Below are 18673 nucleotides of genomic sequence, written 5' to 3' on the forward strand. Positions count from 1 at the left end.
GTGTGTGTATGGAATGAGCTGCCAGAGGAAGTAGTGGAAACTGGTACAATCATCAACATGTAAAAGGCATCTGGATGGGTATGTGAATAGGAAGCGTTTAGAGGAATTGCTGGCAAATGGGACGAGATTAGGATACCTGGTCAGCATGGACGATGGGGACTGAAGAGTCTGTTTCTGTGTTGTCCATCTTTCTGACTCCGTGACTCTATTTGCCTACTTCTTCTATATTCTTTATGTTAAAATAGACAATTTTACACTTCCCTCATTATATCAACTTATTGTCCCTTTGTTACATCTTTGCCTACTCGTTAACATATTTTTATAATGTTGTTGTGTCTTCCTCAAATTATTTTCAGAGTTACCATTGACAATTTCTATCTAAAAATGTCAATCCACTCAACTTGTCAGTTCTTGCAGGTGTTACTGACGGTCTGGCATAGGTGCTCTACTGACCCATTCCTCTTGGTGATACCTACAAAGTGTTGCTAGGTGCTCACGTTGCATGCTTTTCAAGGGGATGCTAACTTCCTATCTCGTATTCCTCCCATGCATTCTCACATACGAGGTGGGGTTTTCTGCCTATCACAGGATCCTCACTTCAGTTGCTCTTGAAAATGATTATAATTATCATTCAAAATAATCTGCTCCCCAATGCTGAACCTCTGTCTAGTAAAGTTAAAATCAACGTAGTTTATAGGAGTGTATGACAATTGCGCTATTAGTAGATTATCAGACAATTCAAAATGTATGGAAGAGTAATATATTTTATAAGTTGTGACGTATTTCTTTTTCTTACGCACCTTAAGATAACATTTATGCCTCAACATTTCTATCATGTATTCGTGCATGCCTCCATTATTCAAACATTTATCAGTTTCTATGTCTTCTTTTGAGTTACAACTTTAAAATGTTACAATTTGCCTTCTCACTATCGTGCCCAAATTTCTATCTTAGGTGCTGTATGAGTGTGCATTACAAAGTTGTAAAGACCTCAATCAAATATTATTTTCCATTGTTCCATTGCTTCTCTTCTATCTAAATTAGCAGTAGGAACATAATTCATGCTAATAGCCAGATTTACTGACAATGAGAAAAAAAATTAAAACGTAAATGTGAATAGCTGTATCTCCAAAATACCAAGCACAATGACCTAAGTCACAATAAATTTGATTGCAAACAGGACTGAGCGTTACAAATTTTATAGTTGAGTTGTCAATGTTCAGGATAATTATAGACTCGGGTTGGAGCCTGTGATGAAACTGATTTATTTGGGTATGTTTATCATTGGAAATATATGATTTTGAATTAGGTTTTGGTGCATTAATTTGAAATCTATTGCTGTCCTCGAATAGATTTTCTGCATTAATGTTTATGATTGATTACAACCTGCTAATCCAATATTGTAAAGCCATGGCACTTTTTTTTTAAGCTGACGTGTTATTGGAGTATTTTAAAATGCTTTATTTCACAATGTCTGCAAAAAGAATTTTATACTTAAGAGTTTTGGATGAAAACAAAACACTCATTATAGATTAAAAATATCCTCATGTTCTATGGTGGCCTGCCCGGGAAATGCCTTGTTTTAAACGTTGATTTAACAAAATGACCAGAACTTTACATAATAGTCGAAATGAGAAATGAAATTACGTCCATTTGATCTTTGTTTTATGTTCACTTTATGATTTTCAAAATCAATGTACGTATCAAGGAATACAATCTGAGAATATTACGCAAAAATACTTATTTTAAAATGCCTAAGTACTTCACATATTCTTATCTAAAATCTATGATTTTAAGGGATCAAAATGACCAGAAATATTTTAGACCCATCATTGCCTATATTTCTAGTTACTGGAAGAATGTTGATTCCAAATATTTAGTAACTTTGACAAGATAAAAATTGCAACAGTTTGGCAGAGAGTTATTTGCTCTAGCATTTATACAACATGCTCCACTAAAGCCATTCAAAGCATCCGTATCAAACAAACAGATATGATGATTAATATTTGTACATTTATGAATGTTGTTTATGTGCATAGGTGCATTTAAAACTAATGGACAATAGATAAATTCCACTCAACAGTAAAATGTTATCAATCATTTCCAGGAGAAAATTATTATTTTCCTACACTGCTTCCATGAACATTGATATCATTAAGAGGTAACGTTATCTCGCAAGGCTTCAAGAATAAGAAATCACTTTTGGATGATTCTGGAGATAAACAGAGAGTGTACTGATTTCCTTCAGGAATGGGGACAGTCAGAGGACCACGAGGATAACTGTTCATTTCTTTCGGAATAGCTCTTCGATTAAAAGCAGCATTCGACTCCCTCTGGCTGCAGCAACAATAATTTGTAGAATCGTAGTAATTTGAACTTCTGGCTTGTTTACACTTCAGTACCACTAGGAAAATTATGATTACAAGGAACATAAAGGATGTGGAACCAAATATGATGATCAAATAAACATTCAGATCCGAAAATTGTTCACGATTTCTGGGTTGGTGACTATACACAGAGAGTTTATCTGTACCATTGGGCATGATTGAAAAGTAGACTGTCGCCGTGCTGGAGAGACTGGGCTGTCCATTATCCTTCACCAGGATCACTACTCTTTGCATGGTGGAGTCGTATTGCTTATAACCTCGGACTGCTTTTATTTCTCCAGTGAACAGGCCGATACTGAGGAGACTGGGATCCGTGGCTTCAATAATTTTGAAGGAAAGCCGCATGTTCTGTCCTGAATCCGCATCGGTTGCGATTACTTTGGTGAGCAAATTCCCCGGATATAGCGATTGGCTCAGAATCTTCACAGCTGATGAATTATTCCACGCTGAAGGCGAAACAATAATAGGAGCATTGTCATTTTGGTCCAGAATAATAACATTCACAATGGCAGTACTGCTCAATGGGGGATTTCCAGCGTCGCGAGCTTGAACTTTGAACTCAAAGTTTTTCAACTTTTCATAGTCGAATGACAGTAGAGCATTAATATTTCCACTCTTTGAGTTAATTGTAATATAAGGTGCGGGAGATCCACCTTTTATTTGCTTTTTCAAGATAAGATAAGACACTTCCCCATTTTGATCCAAATCTGCATCCGAAGCAGTGACGGCAAATATAGAAGCACCAGGATTATTGTTTTCCATTACAAACACGTTATATGAGGATTGTGTAAACCTTGGAGCGTTGTCGTTTACATCAGAAACTGATACAATTAGAAGCTTCTTTGTAACTAGAGGCGGAGATCCTCTGTCACGAGCCAAAATTGATATATTGTACACTGGTGTTGTTTCCCGATCCAAAGTACGACTAGTGACCAATTTATAATTGTTGCTCATAGTCATCTGCAATTGAAATGGTACATCCATGTCAACATCACATTGAGTTTGTCCGTTTTCACTGGAGTCAGCATCCCTGACATTGATTGTAGCTATTCTGGTCCCTGGTAGAGCATCTTCTGATACTGTACTGGATAATGACGTCACCTCAATCTCGGGGGCATTGTCATTCGTATCAATTAATTCGACGATAACTTTGGCACGTCCGAGCATTGGATAGGAACCTTTATCCACAGTTTCTACATCAAGTTCATATATAGCCAATTCTTCAAAATCTAGAACTCCTTCAACTCTGATTTCTCCAGTTATCGGGTCTAATTTGAAAACCTCACGAGCCTTTTGCGAAGCGTGACTTGTGAAAGAATATGTTAGCTCAGCATTTGTGCCTTCATCTAAATCAACAGCATTGAGTTCCACAACTAAAGTACCTTTAGGAGTGTTTTCTTCAACATTGACTCTGTATGTTTCATGATCAAACACAGGTGCGTTGTCATTGACGTCCATAACATAAATTCGAATCCGAGTAGTACCGGATCTCTGGGGCACCCCACCGTCAATGGCAGTAAGCACAAGATCAAAGGTTGACTGTTCTTCACGATCCAAAGGCTTTTCTAGCAGCAATTCGGCACTTGTACTCGCATCATTTCTGGTCTGAAATTTGAGGCTGAAATGCTCGTTTACGCTGATCTGGTAAATGCTGACTGCATTTCTGCCTACGTCCGCGTCGTGAGCGCTCTCAAGAGGGAATCGCATTCCTGGCGCAATCGCCTCAATAATCTGTAAAACATATTCGTCCTTTGAAAAACGCGGTGCGTTATCATTTATATCTAGTATTTCCACTGAAACGCGATGCATTTCCAAAGGATTTTCCAGCACTATTTGGAAGGAAAGGAAGCAGGTAGAGCTTTTTTTGCAGAGCTGTTCTCTGTCTATTCTTGCATTAACAAACAAAATTCCATTTTTCAGATTTACCTCCATGTATTGCTTTCTGCTGTCAGAGACGGTACGAAATTTGCGGGCCGATAATTCCTGAACGTTTAGACTCAAATCCTCAGCAATATTCCCAACAAAGGCCCCATATTCCAATTCCTCGGGAATCGAGTAGCGAATTTGCCCCAAAACCAGTTCCAACACGGTTTGCAGAAAAATGAAAGACGCTCCGATGCCGAATATGTTCGCCATTGCTCTTTCTGATTTTTAAATCACTAATAGTCACTCTGTCGCCTCTGATAAAAAGGGCAATCTCATCTAATTTCTAACACGAACGCGCGAGATAGAAATTCAAGCTTGTCGTAACACGCCCTTTCAGCATTAATGGAGCGACAGTCTGTTTCGAACATTACCAATCTTCTTCTTTAATCCCTGCGAGAGGAGGTGGGTAGATCTCGACCGCTGTTTCAGCTCCTTATTGGCGGACAGCGACGCAAAGTGTCGCAACCAATAACTGCAACAAACGACCTTAAAGCTGCACTCCTTCCAAAAACTGTAAACATTTAGAAGTGTGCAATCAAAATCTAACAAGCAGGTACAATAATTTGTGTGTATTGTGCAATCACACGTTCGTCTAACTTAAGGTATGACATGCATTAAAAAATATTACATTTCCTGGAATACGTTTGTGATATCATTAATTGCCAGTTTTACGTTGCCACATTTTCACCCGTTAAATTTTGCTGATCGAGCATTTTAATTTTAATTTTGACATAAATAAGTTTATATAGTTTTCTTTTGAGAAATGAACGTTTAATAAACAGTTTATTTGGTTAATGTAAGATAAATAAGTGGAGGTAGATCCTGCCCACTGACAAAAAATGAAAGATTCAATCATCAAACTTCATGTTCAAACTTTGAACTTTGACTTCGCTTATCTTTAGGGTGTGTGTTTAGTAATTGGCATTTAGGCTGAGGCCGTTAAGTCAATCCTTTATATATTGTTTTTAATTATCTAACCTATTTTTTTCTAAGCAACCTGCGGACAGATGATAGTCCATCCCTTTGCAGCATGTTGGGCTTGAACCCGAGCATCCCGGTTCACAGGTAGGGATTCTACAACTGTACTATAAGAGGTCCTCACAAATAGTTGTGTTTTTTTTTTAATTTAGGCTTTTTTTTCTAACAAAACAGTTTCACATATTATTGCAGACCTCTCGAGCAAGTGGGACTTGAAGCCGGATGTCTTAGTCTAAGGGTAGGGATGCCATCAATGCGCCACAAAAGGGACAAATCAGTAGTTATTTTGAATGTCTTACTGTGACACATTCAGCTGCACCTGGACTTAAATTGGATATCAATTAATTCTGCAACGTTTAAGCTGATATATTTCGAACAATGTCCAGTTTTGTTTCAACTTACCACTCAATGTCAGCGTGTTTACCTGGAACGTTCGCTCTGACTCTGCAGCCACAGATACTGAGCATTTTCAGTATTTTCTGGACTTATCATTAAATTGTCTTGTCGCACCAATATAATGAGGCTTCCCGTAATGTTGCCTAGAAAAAGAATACTTGACAATATTGGGACTGGTGAAACAGCTATGATTATGGCAAACTACGTTGTAGACTATATACCTGCCAAACATCGATGTGTTTCAAAAACATGGAATGTAAATCTTATCATCGTTAATGACTTACACAATGCAAATATTGAAATAGTGCTGTAGTGCTGGAGACACCAGGTTGATTCTTTGCCAGGGTAACAACAGAATGATTCCAGAATAATGAGGTAACGCTTTAACTATTGAGTACCTAATTAAAGAAAAAACATATAAAGCAAGCATCACACTGCTAATTTGTCGACAACTTGCAAAGTAACATTCTAGCATGCACACAGTAACACTCCACAGTATCTTGTACTGTATTTATGAATAAGAATAGTTCCTCTTAAGCCATTGAAATCTATGTTTGTGTCAGAAGATTTCTGGTGGATAGGAAGAAGCCCATGACATGAAAATGCTTGCTGTCTAGTAATCATAATTGCATAATGTGAATTGAGTTGTGTTTTTCAGATGCCTCTCGTTAACCTCAGATCTTTATGCTGCACAACCTACTCATCATTTAGGTGAAATACTTGACTCATGTTTCTTACTTAAGTGAAATGCACAAACCGACTGTCAATAAATTTATCTTCTGACAATACTTTTTCTGCCAAAAAAATATTTATCAATTGGGATAATATGCGGTTTCGATCAATTTAATATTTTAAACCTTCATTATGATTTTTGTTTTCAGTACAAATATATTAGCAGAAATCCATTGAACTTCCTAGCCAGAATAAGAATTGCTGAAAATGAAATAAGCACTTATTTTAACGGATAAGAGTTGTGAATATGTTGTTATTTTATTAGTTTTTACAAACTAAAAATATATATAGTGATCATCCGTTCTCACTTGCATGATGATACCAATTAATATAATGTCTTCTGTACATTGAAAGCTTCGTATCGGGCTAGGTGATATAGCATTTCTAGCTGCTGGCACCTGTGATCATTTGTAATTGGTCTTCAAATGTCTCTTCTGCTAATTTCTAACAAGTTCATACCAATAACCGAAAAATTGCCTGCTGCCTGCTTAGGTCTATCGGCGTTTCTCTTAGAAAGGTGTCTGAAAAACTCTGGAACACAGAACATAGAACATTGCAGCGTAGTACTGGCCCATCGGCCCTCGATTTTGCGTAGACCTGGGGAACTGTCGGCGCAACTCTACTAACTGATCACCAAGGCTACTGTTGCTAAGCTGATTAATCGAATCTGTAAGTAAAACAAAACTCCTCCATGCTTATTGGCCTGCTTCACTCGCAAGTCCCTACTAAATGTTACAGAGTTACAGAGTTATTAATGCTAGGGGGTCTATGAAACTGTGCAAAATGTTACATATAACCTTTCTTATTTCTCATTTCCAGAAAAAATAATTTGACATCTTAATTTCAAGTACTGAGACAATCACGCTGCAGTGTATTGGTGACATTCCAACTAACAGAAATACACTTCAGTCCTTACATATCTTTCTGTACTTCTTAAATGTATTGTAATCTTGAATACCCAGGTCCTAATTTTCCTATCTCACAGCTCTATCTGTCTGATGGTTCTAAGATCACACTTACTTATTTCCTGTTGCACTGTCAATGCATCGGTTTTGTTAAAAGTTTATCATTATTATCATTATTATTAACTCATTTATTCATTCACAATACTTAACAATCATGGGTTAGCCCATCATTTATTGCTCTTTTTGAATTTCCTCGCAGACAGTTAAGAGTCTGGAGTCATACGGAGGCCAGAGCAGATGAAATGTGTATGGCAAGTTTCCTTCCATGAAATGTATAAATGAACCAAAAGAGATTTAAAACAAGTAAGAATGGTGAAATGATCACGATTACAACAGCTTTGCATCCCAGATGTGCACTTTTATTGAATTTGCATTTCCACATCTGCCATGGTGGATTTCAAACTCACATCTGAAATAATGGAACAAAACAAAGAACTGCAAATGCTGGAAATCCAACATAAAAGCAGAAAATGCAGGAGAAACTCAACAGGTCTTGCAGGGTCTGTTGAGAGAAAACAGACTTAAAATTTCGGATCCAGTACCCTCCTTGAGAAATGCAAGATGGCGACAAGATGGCAAAATTTGTATTTGTGTATTAAAAACAAACAAAACATTTAAGAAGCGCAGAAAACCAGGACGAAATAGAAGTGTAATTTTGTTAATTAGAATGACATCAATATATGAAGACAAAATGACCTCTGTTTTAGAAATCAAGAAGAAGAATTAGTTTATCTAGAAAAGAGAACGTTCTGAAGATGTATCAGTGGACCCCAAAGTGTTAACTTTGCTTTCTTTTCACAGATGTTGCAGTCTGGCTGAGATTTTCCAGTAATTCCTATTTTTGTTCCAAAAAATATTAGCCTGGGCTGCTTGAATTATTTGAGTCCAGTAATATTAATACTGAGCTTCCAACTCTCCAGGAATATGCCAAATCCATTCAAATACTGTGACCTTGATTTGTTACTTTAAGACTTTCCTAATCTCCATTTGTTTTGTGTCCCATTTGCTGCCTATCACTCATATTGATCAACTTTATTCTCATTGCTACTTTGCTTTTTTGCCTTATCTTCTTGATTTAGTCTACAAAATATTCCCGCAGCTCAAGCCATCTTCCATCCTAGTTATGCAGCTCACTAGAAAATTAACCCAAGCACTGTTCAGGCGAATATTAGCCTGAAGATATTGAACTCAGTTTTCAGTATTGCGAGAGTGATCCATGTTCAAAACCTATTTCACCAACACAAATACCTAGGCCAATTTTCGTCAGGTTTTGGGTCATGTTTTCTTGATGTCACTATGCTTGCAGCTCACGTAATAATGCAGATATGATTACCTTTGGTGTTCATTTATTTCGTTAATGACTATCTGTTCATAGAGTCCCAGCAAAGGCTTTGGAATTGAACAAAAGTGGTATTGAGCTGATTAGGATTTATCAGAAACAATTACTATGTTTATTCATTTGTTTTCAACAACAGATTTTTTTTCGATTCTGTCCAGCTCTGGGCAGCTCGTGGTAGGCTGCTAAAAGTTTAAAGAATTATAACCCACATGTCTGAAAAAGAAATAGAAGAAACATTTGGTCTCTCTCAAAAATATTTGCGAAGAGAGTGGTGCAGCCTGCCAACTTTATGAAATGAAATGCCTTGGCATGTAGGCATGAATTACTTCATTCCATCAATAGCAAGCACCAAAATATAAAAATTAGAAATGTTATGTGGAAAGAATTTCATTTTTAAAAAACTGGGATTTCAGGGAACCAGCCGCTATTACAACAGAAGAATTGGAATTCTACAGTCTATTTCATGGCCCTGTGATCCCTAAATCAGCTTTAAAGTGAGCAATCTGCTATTGAAGTCAAGATAGGAATACAATTTTACTAAATGTGTAATTAAGGAACAGAATGAGGTTAAGACCGAGTTAATCTATGTTGTTTTAATTACATATATATTGAGGGATGAAAGGTAATGCAGATATTCTATTTTCTTTGAAAGAATGTTGAAGGAATATTTTCGAACACCTGACAGGGTAGGCAGGAATTCAGTTTAAAACATCTTTCCTAAAACTACACTTCCAACAGTTCTGTGTTCTTTCTGCACTGAACGGTCATGCCAGCCAAGATGTTATGCTCAGGTTTATAAAATGCAATATGAATTGACATCAGGGTTCTTAGCTGAGGCAGCAATGCAGAGACTCAGACAAACAGCTCTGCTAACTATTCAACCCAAAAATTAGGTCCACGACGTGGATGACATCTTTATCATCACTAAATGAAACAAATTAGATGAAACTTTCAAGACCATCAATAATACGCTTACTGACATAAAATTCACTACAGAGGATGAAACCAACAACAAACTGCCATTCCTGGATGCTACAGCTGATAAAACAGCTAATGGGGAACTTCAAACCAGTGTCTACTGGAAAACAACGCATACAGCCTAAATATGGAACTACTGAATCAATCATCCCAACATCCGCAAACAAAGCTGCATTAGAAAAGCATTTCAACGAGCCACCACACACTGCAGCACAGAAGAACTATGCAGAGCAGAGAGAAAAAAAATCACCGATACAGTGTATTCAAAAAGAACGGGTACCCAATGAACACAGTCCGCCGACTTCCCAGCAAAAAACTCAAACAAGCAGGCAAAACACGTCCAGAAACCCTAGCCAATCTCTTCTACATCAAAGACATCTCACAAATGAATACCAGACGACTCAGACCCCTTGACATCATGGTAGCTCACAAACCCACCAAAACAGCAGCTAATGAACTTGAAAGACCCCGTACAGACGACAAGCAAAACTCATGTTTAGATTAGATTAGATTACTTACAGTGTGGAAACAGGCCCTTCGGCCCAACAAGTCCACACCGACCCGCCGAAGCGTAACCCACCCAGACCCATTCTCCTACATTTACCCTTTCACCTAACACTACGGGCAATTTAGCATGGCCAATTCACCTAACCCCTGCACATTTTTGGATTGTGGGAGGAAACCGGAGCACCCAGAGGAAACCCACGCAGACACGGGGAGAATGTGCAAACTCCACACAGAGAGTCGCCTGAGGCGGGAATTGAACCCGGGTCTCTGGCGCTGTGAAGCAGCAGTGCTAACCACTACTCATTTAAAAAATACCTTGCAAGAACTGTAAAACACTACATGGACAAACAGGCAGAAAACCTGCCACCAGGATGGCACGAACATCAACTCGTCACAAAATGACATGACCCACTCTAACTAGTATCCTTACATATGGATGAGGAAGGAAATCACTTTGACTGGGACAACACATCCATCCTAGGACAAGGCAAACAGAGACAGGCACTAAAATTCCTAGAAGCATGGCATTCCAACTGGAACGCAGAAGCTCACTGAAGATGTTACCTAGTGTTGTGACAAAACATCTGGAAACGAACCTTCCAGCTCAGCGAGCAAACCTACATCCATGAATCAACAATGTCCAAACTTTTCTGCAAAGATTTCACTGCGTGGTTTTGAAGAATTTCTGAACGTACTGCACATGGAGCACAGACGCATCAAACTCCATTGCATTGAGCATGTTTTGACTTCATTTATTAATTCACGGAATGTGGCTGTTAATGGTTAAGTCACGATTTACTACCCCACACAATCGCTGAGAAAGTGGTGTACAGATCCATCGTTGAACTGTTGCAGTTGATGAAGTAGATATAGAATCGAATCGAATAACAATTTATCGTCATGGGAATTTTTCAAAAAGGACTACAGTGAAAAGTTTTATAAGTTGCCATATCACCAACCGAAATTAATGTCAGAAGTTATAAACAAGAATAAAAGAAAAGTTCATCACTGTTCAATTAACGGTTCTTGCCTAGGCTGGAAAGCCAAGCCAATGTTGCCACACTTGGCTGGGCCAAGAACGCCACGTTTGGACGACGCAGCCCTGCCATTCCGAGACAAGACTTCAATGCTAGGACCAGACCTCCACACTGGGACTTCTTGCCAGCTGCTGGAATACCTGGAAGCCACGGAAGAAGATATCTATGTCGGGACAAGACCGTCATGCAAGGCTGACACTATCCCTCTTGTTTACCACCACCTCACGTGGTGACCACGAAAGCAGATGACAGGTCTGCCAGGTGCCATATCTATACTACCATTCCAGGCTGCCAAACGCCACGTGTTTGCTGGGCCTGTGTCAAGTCATTAAAAGAAGATAAGGTACCATAATAAATTGAAGCATTAAATAAACAAGTAATTTTACGGAGTAGAGGATCTCTGGGCTCCTACACTGAGGAGACTGCATGTTGCGCTGCTACTCTGCTGTCATTGGAGATGTACATCCACAATGTTGTGAATAAGGGAATTTCAGGTGTTGTGGCACAGAGACAATGAAGAAATGGATATGAAGTTCATGTTAGGATGTTATCTGGCTTCGAGTTGATTCTTTTCATGATGCTTGCCCTATGGATCTGCCCTCCTTCCATTTCTGAGTCGTAGGAATGATGCGGTGGAAAGTGTTGTTGAAGAAGGCATTTTTCATTAGTGCGCTGCACTCTGTAGACGTAAACACTGAATTTCAGAGCTGAACTGGGAATTATGCCATTTTACACCCAGGCTGCACTTGAACAATTGTGACATCAAGTTATTATCGTAGAATTAAAACTATTGAGGAGCAATGAGAAACGGCCCGCTGAGTTTAGTCATACCTACAAATGAACATGCTTGTAGTTGTTGCACGGTTGTGGTAGCTCAATTCTAGCACAACAATTCAGTAATTCTTCACTGTGCTGTCCTGGAACCAACCATCTTCAGCTTCTTCATTAATCACCTTCCCTCCATCTTAAGATCAGAATTGTGAATGCTCTTTGATGATTACACAATCATTAGTGCCTTCGCAATGTCTCAGATAGTGAAGTAGTCCATTCCCAAATACAATAAGAGGTGGAGAATTTGTGGACTGACATGTTGGCCGACACTGTACTAACAATGACAACAGAAAGTTGGAAACGAGGAGTAGGAATAACTTATCAGAAATTTTATCCTGATTTTTCTGCCATTAATTATGATAATGGCTGATCATGCAACGCAATACTCTGTTCTTGTTTTTTTCCACCTATATGCTTTGATCTTTAAGCCCCAAGTGTTAAATCCAAATCCTTTTTGACAACCTTCAGCAAGACCGAACCTCGTAATCAGCTTTACAGTCCACTAGGCCCCGAATGCCAACATACTGGGCGTATCATTAACCAGAATCAAAACAGAACAAGTTACATAAATATGGTGGCTACAAGGGTCCTCTCCAATTTATTGCAGGGCAACTACATCAAAATTACTGCAGCAATTGACAAACGTAGCTTAGAACCTCCTTCTCAAGCGTAATCAGATGTGAGCAATAAATGTTGACTTTCCAGTGACGGCCGAGTCGCATAAAAGAATGAAAAGCCTGCTGGCAGAATAGTCTCAACGGGGAGTGAAGGTGGAAACTAGGGTGGGAATCAATTATGCTGCTTTAGGAATATTGTTGGAGCTGCACTTATGCAGCAGTGTTGACAGTACTTCATCATGTTCCTGACTTGTGCATTGTGGATGTCGGATGGTCTCTGGGGAGAGGATGAGGAGAATTGCTTGCTGCAGTATTCATAGGCCCTGATCTGTTCTTGAAACCAGTCTCTTTATGGCTTGATTAATTCCGTTTCAAATCAATACTAAAATGCAGGTTGTTGATTGTGGAGTTATTCAGTGATGCAATGACACTTAGGCTTATATGGTTAAGTATTCTCTTGTTGGAAATAGTTGCTGACGGGAGTATGTGTTGTGTAACCATGCTTGCTTCTTATCCGATTAAGACTTGATGTTGTCCAAGTCCTTCTGCAGATGGGCATGGACCACTTCGGTGCCAGGTATACTTCAAAAATGTGCTGAAATTTGCACAAACATTAGCAAACGTACCCACTTCTGGCTTTATCAAAGGGGGAGATATGTTGATGAAGCAAATGAAGATCTCTGAGCCGAGGACATTATTTTGAGGAAACACCACGGCGATTGTCTGGGACTGATATTACGGAAATAATGAATTATTGGGTTCTAGCTGTATAAGTAGCATGTTTAAACATTGCTTACGACCCTTGATGTTGGAGAAAAGAATAGATTTTTCCTTCTTCGTAGGTTTACAATATAATGAAATGTTTCATAATGCCAGCTAAAGGCTCGACATTATAACATTTGAACATCTTCGGTGAGGGTGCAGCTATTTGTGGCTAAGCAAATCCATCAGACGTTCGAAGAACTAATGGATGAGAAGACAGCGAAATGCACAACAGCTGACAATTTAACGCAAATTGTATGAAAATAAAAAAACAATATTTCCAACTAGTAACCATCACTGTTTCACAGACTTGAACCCAGGCTTCGACACAAAACTTATACATTAATCGTTTAATGTGAAATTTCAGTTTTTTGGAATACATAGGGACTGTTCAAAATAAATGAGTTTAGACTACTGAAATACTCCAGGGCGGAATTCAGAACATCTCACAATTACTTGATTTCATTACCTTATTTAACTGCATGCGCGTGAATATACAGATATTCTTTGTTTCAAACCATAAATAATAAAAGTTCAAATTCAAAATTGAATTTTAACATTCATGTTAAGAATATGGCTCTAAATTTTGAACTTTTACACAAGCATAAATATAATTGAATACATCTGGAGCGGCCAAAGGGTACGGGTAATTGGAGTACATTAATGTTTGCAGTACCAACTAAATAATGTGTGAGCAGGACGTTTAACCTACAAGTGAGCACAGACTAAGTAATTGTGCGCCAGCAAGTATTACCTGTCACGCAGAGCATCTAATTGTCTGCAAAGATTAGTTCGTTGCGTTGTTGTCATGAACACCCATTTCATTGAACGGCAACGTAGGATGACAGGGTTTCAAAAAGAGAAAATCACTCTTCGATGATTCTGGTGACAAACACACACTGTAATGATAAGTTTCAGTCTGAACGGCCCCACTATAACTCAAAGGATGGCGTCCTGTTGGTCGATTCAAGCCATCATCTGAATTACCCTGACGATAACAACAAACTGTGGGGCTGTAATCTTCAGCAATATTTCTATCTTGTCGATACTTCAGGACGAGCAAACAAACAATGAGCATGAGAAATAAAAAGGAAATTGATCCTAATATAATGATGAGGTAGCTGTTTATATCAGAAAAATGTTCCAGGCGTCTGGGCTTATCAGTTTGTTCAAACGATTTCTCAGTTACGTTGGTAGTTACGGTAAAGGAGATTGCAACTGTAGTGGAAAGACTTGGCTGTCCATTATCCTTCACACGGAGGACCAATCTTTCTGTACTGATATCTTGATCACTAAATGCTCGTGTTGTTCTGATTTCTCCAGAGAGATGTCCCACAGTAAAAAGGCCAGTATCAGTGGCTTCCAGTAACTGGTAGGAAAGCCTTGCGTTCTGGCCAGAATCTTTGTCAGACGCAAGTACCTTGGTGACCAGGTACCCTGGATATGTTGCTTTGGGCAGGATCTCCACTGTTGCTGATGTGTTCCAAGTTAAAGGTGAAACAATAATGGGTGCATTGTCATTTTGATCCAGGATAATAAACTTTACAAGGGCAGTGCTGCTCAGTGGAGGTGATCCAGCATCCTGAGCTTGAATTGCCACATGGAAATGTTTCTGTTGCTCATAGTCGAAGGAGCGCAGTGCGTAAATGTTCCCGGTTTTGGAATTAATCGTGATGTACGCGGAAGAAGGTATTTCGTGCTTTTGATCGTCTAGAATGGAATAAGATATTTCCGCATTCTGATTCAAATCAGCATCATTTGCACTAACAGCAAATATAGAAGCACCGGGAGTATTATTTTCCATCAGATACACGTTGTATGACGATTGTGTAAATATTGGTGCATTGTCATTTACATCAGTAACTGAAACCACAATGGATTTACTAATTGAAAGAGGAGGAAATCCACCATCCCAGGCTAAAACGGAGATATTGTACAGTGGGGTAATCTCATGATCCAGAAAGCCATTGGTAATCAATTTGTAGTTGCCCTTCAGATATTTTTCGATCTTGAACGGAATACTGTCAGGAATCTGACACTGAACTTCCCCATATTCTCCAGAATCGCGATCCGTTACGCTGATCAGAGCTATACTAACCCCCGAAGCAGCATCTTCCTGCACAGCACTCGATAGTATTGTTACTTGCAAGTTAGGGCGATTATCGTTAGTGTCAATGACATCGATAGCAACAGTTGCATGGGCTGACAATTCAGGTGGAGCGGAATTCACCGCCAGGATGTCAAATTCATATGCATTTGTTTCTTCAAAATCTATTACTCCTTGAACTCTAATCTCTCCAGTCACAGGGTCCAATTTGAACAAGTCGCGAATATTTTGGTTAACGTGATGTGAGAAAGAATATGTTACCTCCGCGTTTGTTCCTTCATCTATATCAGTAGCATGAACCCTTAACACCAAAGAGCCATTCGCGATGTTTTCTAGCGCTGACGTCCTGTAGGTTTCATGATCGAATACGGGGGCGTTATCATTTGCGTCCATGACATTAATGATGATTCGCGCTGTGCCAGATCTCTGCGGAATCCCACCATCGATAGCCGCCAATACCAGAGTAAACATTGATTGTTGTTCACGGTCCAAAGACCTCTTTAATACCAGCTCGGCATTTTTACTGCCACCTCTTCTTGTCTGCACTTTTATACCGAAGTGCTCGTTCGGACTGATCTGGTATGTGTTGATTGTATTTGTACCCACATCCAGATCACGCGCGCTCTCGAGAAGGAAACGTGCCCCCAGCGCGTTTAATTCACTGATTTGCAAATCGAATTCCTTTTTGGAAAAGACGGGTGAATTATCATTTACGTCTAGTATCTCCACTTCAACGGGATACACTTCCAAAGGATTATCGAGCGTGATTTGGAAAAAGAGAGAACATGCAGCGGTTTTGCTACAAAGCTGTTCTCTGTCGATTCTTTCATTAACAAACAAGAAACCATTTTCTACATTTACCTCTATGAATTGCTTCGAGTAATCAGAAATCAGCAGAAATTTGCGGCTCGATAATTCCCAAACCTTTAATCCTAGATCGTCAGCGACGTTGCCAACAAAGGTTCCACGTTCCATTTCCTCGGGAATCGAGTAGCGAAGCTTTTCGGAGACCAGGTCAGAAATGCATAGCGAAAAAATTATGGAAACCTGGCTAATCAGTGGAGTCGCCATTGTGATATTGATGCGTCGCTTCTGACAGAAACAAAAGCTAGCTGCGTATTAAAATCTTATTTTATGATGTTAATAACCGCAGGGATATCACCGGGGAAGCTTTATTGCCGTGACTGCAGACGAGAAACGCACAAACCGACTATCCCTTTCGTTCTGTTTGTCTAACGGAGGAGGCGGTCGATCTCTCACAACGTCTCGAATTCTTATTGGTAGACAGCGACACGAAGGGTTTCCCCCAATAACTGCAACCATTCTTAAAGCTAAACCGTTGGGATATCTTGTCACATTACAAGTGTACAATTAAAAATGTCTGGACTAAAACGATTTTACGGTTCGGTTTTATTTACACTGTGGTGTATTGGAATCATGAGCTGTCTCATAGTTACATCATTCTAGCCACTAATCATTGGCCATGTTTAGTCCATATAATGTCATTCCACGATTTAATTTAAATTGGTACTAGGTTATCAACTTTACAAAACTGCCAGGCCTTAAATACAATATAGTGATTCTAAAAGATTCCAGATATCCCTAGGACTTGAAAAGGCCAACATTATTCCCGAAATGCTGTTCCTGTCATTTTTTTTGAATGACAATAACAATCTCTCAATTGGAAACATTTGTTCTCTCTCGCTTAACAGTCGAAGTCAGTTTATTTTAACGCACGCACACAGACTTTTTGAATGTCATTTGAATATATTTCTGGTAAACCTATCACCCCTTTTCCAGGAGCAAACATCACCACCCTGACCATCTCCAAGAAACTGTATATCCAATACATAAGTGTGCTGCACCTAACATTTGAAATTTCTACTGCCATTTTGTCAAGACCAGAGCATTAACTTTGCGTCTGTATTCTGAGAAAGTAAGGAAGTCCTGTGGTAAAGTATAAAGAATATCGTCGACAGATTCGACAATCATAGCGAACTGAAAATCATCATATCTGCCAAAATCATTGGTGTTTAGGGTGTAGGTTTGATCGCTGAGCTGTAGGTTTGATATTCAGACGTTTCATTACCTGGCTAGGTAACATCATTAGTGGCGACCTCCAAGTGAAGCGAAGCTGTTGTCTCCTGCTTTCTATTTATATATTTGTCCTGGATGGAGTTCCTGGGGTTTGTGGTGATGTCATTTCCTGTCCGTTGTCTGAGGGGTTGATAGATGGTATCTAGATCTATGTGTGTGCTTATGGCGTTGTGGTTGGAGTGCCACACAAACCCACCAACACTCTCAAACAAAAACTAACAAACTTAGAAGACCCAGTACAACCCATGGACAAAACCAACGTCATCTACAAAATTCCATGCAAGGACTGCCACAAACACTACGCAGGACAACCAGGAAGAAAGTTAGCCACCAGGATACACGACCACCAGCTAGCCACAAAAGGACACGACTCTCTCTCCCTCGTAGCCCTACACACGGATGAGAAAAAACACCACTTCGACTGGGACAACACATCTATCCTGGAACAGGCTAAGCAAAGATATGCCAGAGAATTCCTAGAGGCCTGGCACTCCAACCACAACGCCGTAAACAAACACATAGATCTAGATACCATCTATCAACCCCTCAGAAAACGGACAGGAAATGACATCACCACAAACCCCAGGAGCCCCATCCAGGACAAACATATAAATAGAAAGCAGGCGACAACAGCTTCACTTCACTTGGAGGTCGCCACTAATGATGTTACCTCGCCAGGTAATGAAACGTCTGGATATCAAACCTACAGCTCAGCGAGTAAACCTACACCCGAAACCTCAGCCTGAGCTGCAAACCTTCACAAACCTTGCATCATTGGTGTTTGCAGCCTTTTTAGTGAGTTACCTTTTGAATGCATCTGAAATTGGATTGAACAATCATTGAACGCTGCCATTGTGACCCCGTTATTTAGCCCGATACCAAACTGAATAGCTGTAAGACTGAACTACGACTGCACTCGAATTCTGTGCACCTCAAACTGTTTTTGTAAATAATTCACGTGATTAAGAATAATCAAACTTAAACATCGCAGAAATAAATGCGAGCTATGAATCA

At 39.4% G+C, this 18673-nt stretch overlaps 1 protein-coding gene across 1 annotated transcript; it reads right to left on the reverse strand.

Annotated features, from left to right (window-relative positions):
- Positions 1 to 1605: 1605 nt before the first annotated feature.
- Positions 1606 to 16772, reverse strand: LOC122556972. The gene is made up of 5 exons (XM_043704206.1): positions 14255 to 16772; positions 13320 to 13422; positions 5716 to 5830; positions 4685 to 4824; positions 1606 to 4531 (listed from the first exon to the last, which is right to left on the reverse strand). Exons 1-5 carry the CDS (start codon positions 16631 to 16633, stop codon positions 2118 to 2120), a joined length of 5151 nt encoding a protein of 1716 aa, XP_043560141.1. The 5' UTR covers positions 16634 to 16772; the 3' UTR covers positions 1606 to 2117.
- Between the last annotated feature and the right edge of the window lie 1901 nt (positions 16773 to 18673).

Source organism: Chiloscyllium plagiosum, chromosome 14 (genome assembly GCF_004010195.1).
Source record: "Chiloscyllium plagiosum isolate BGI_BamShark_2017 chromosome 14, ASM401019v2, whole genome shotgun sequence".
NCBI lineage: Eukaryota > Metazoa > Chordata > Chondrichthyes > Orectolobiformes > Hemiscylliidae > Chiloscyllium > Chiloscyllium plagiosum.

What these genes read in the sequence shown, in the direction of transcription:
- LOC122556972 (XM_043704206.1), bottom strand. Translation starts at nt 16,633, where the DNA reads ATGGCGACTCCACTGATTAGCCAGGTTTCCATAATTTTTTCGCTATGC. An exon ending in TGGGTGTTCATGACAACAAC is followed by an intron (nt 13,423 to 14,254) that starts GCAACGAACTAA and finishes CCGTAATATCAG; the next exon opens with TCCCAGACAATCGCCGTGGT. An exon ending in AGTCAGAGCGAACGTTCCAG is followed by an intron (nt 4,825 to 5,715) that starts GTAAACACGCTG and finishes AAATGTTTACAG; the next exon opens with TTTTTGGAAGGAGTGCAGCT.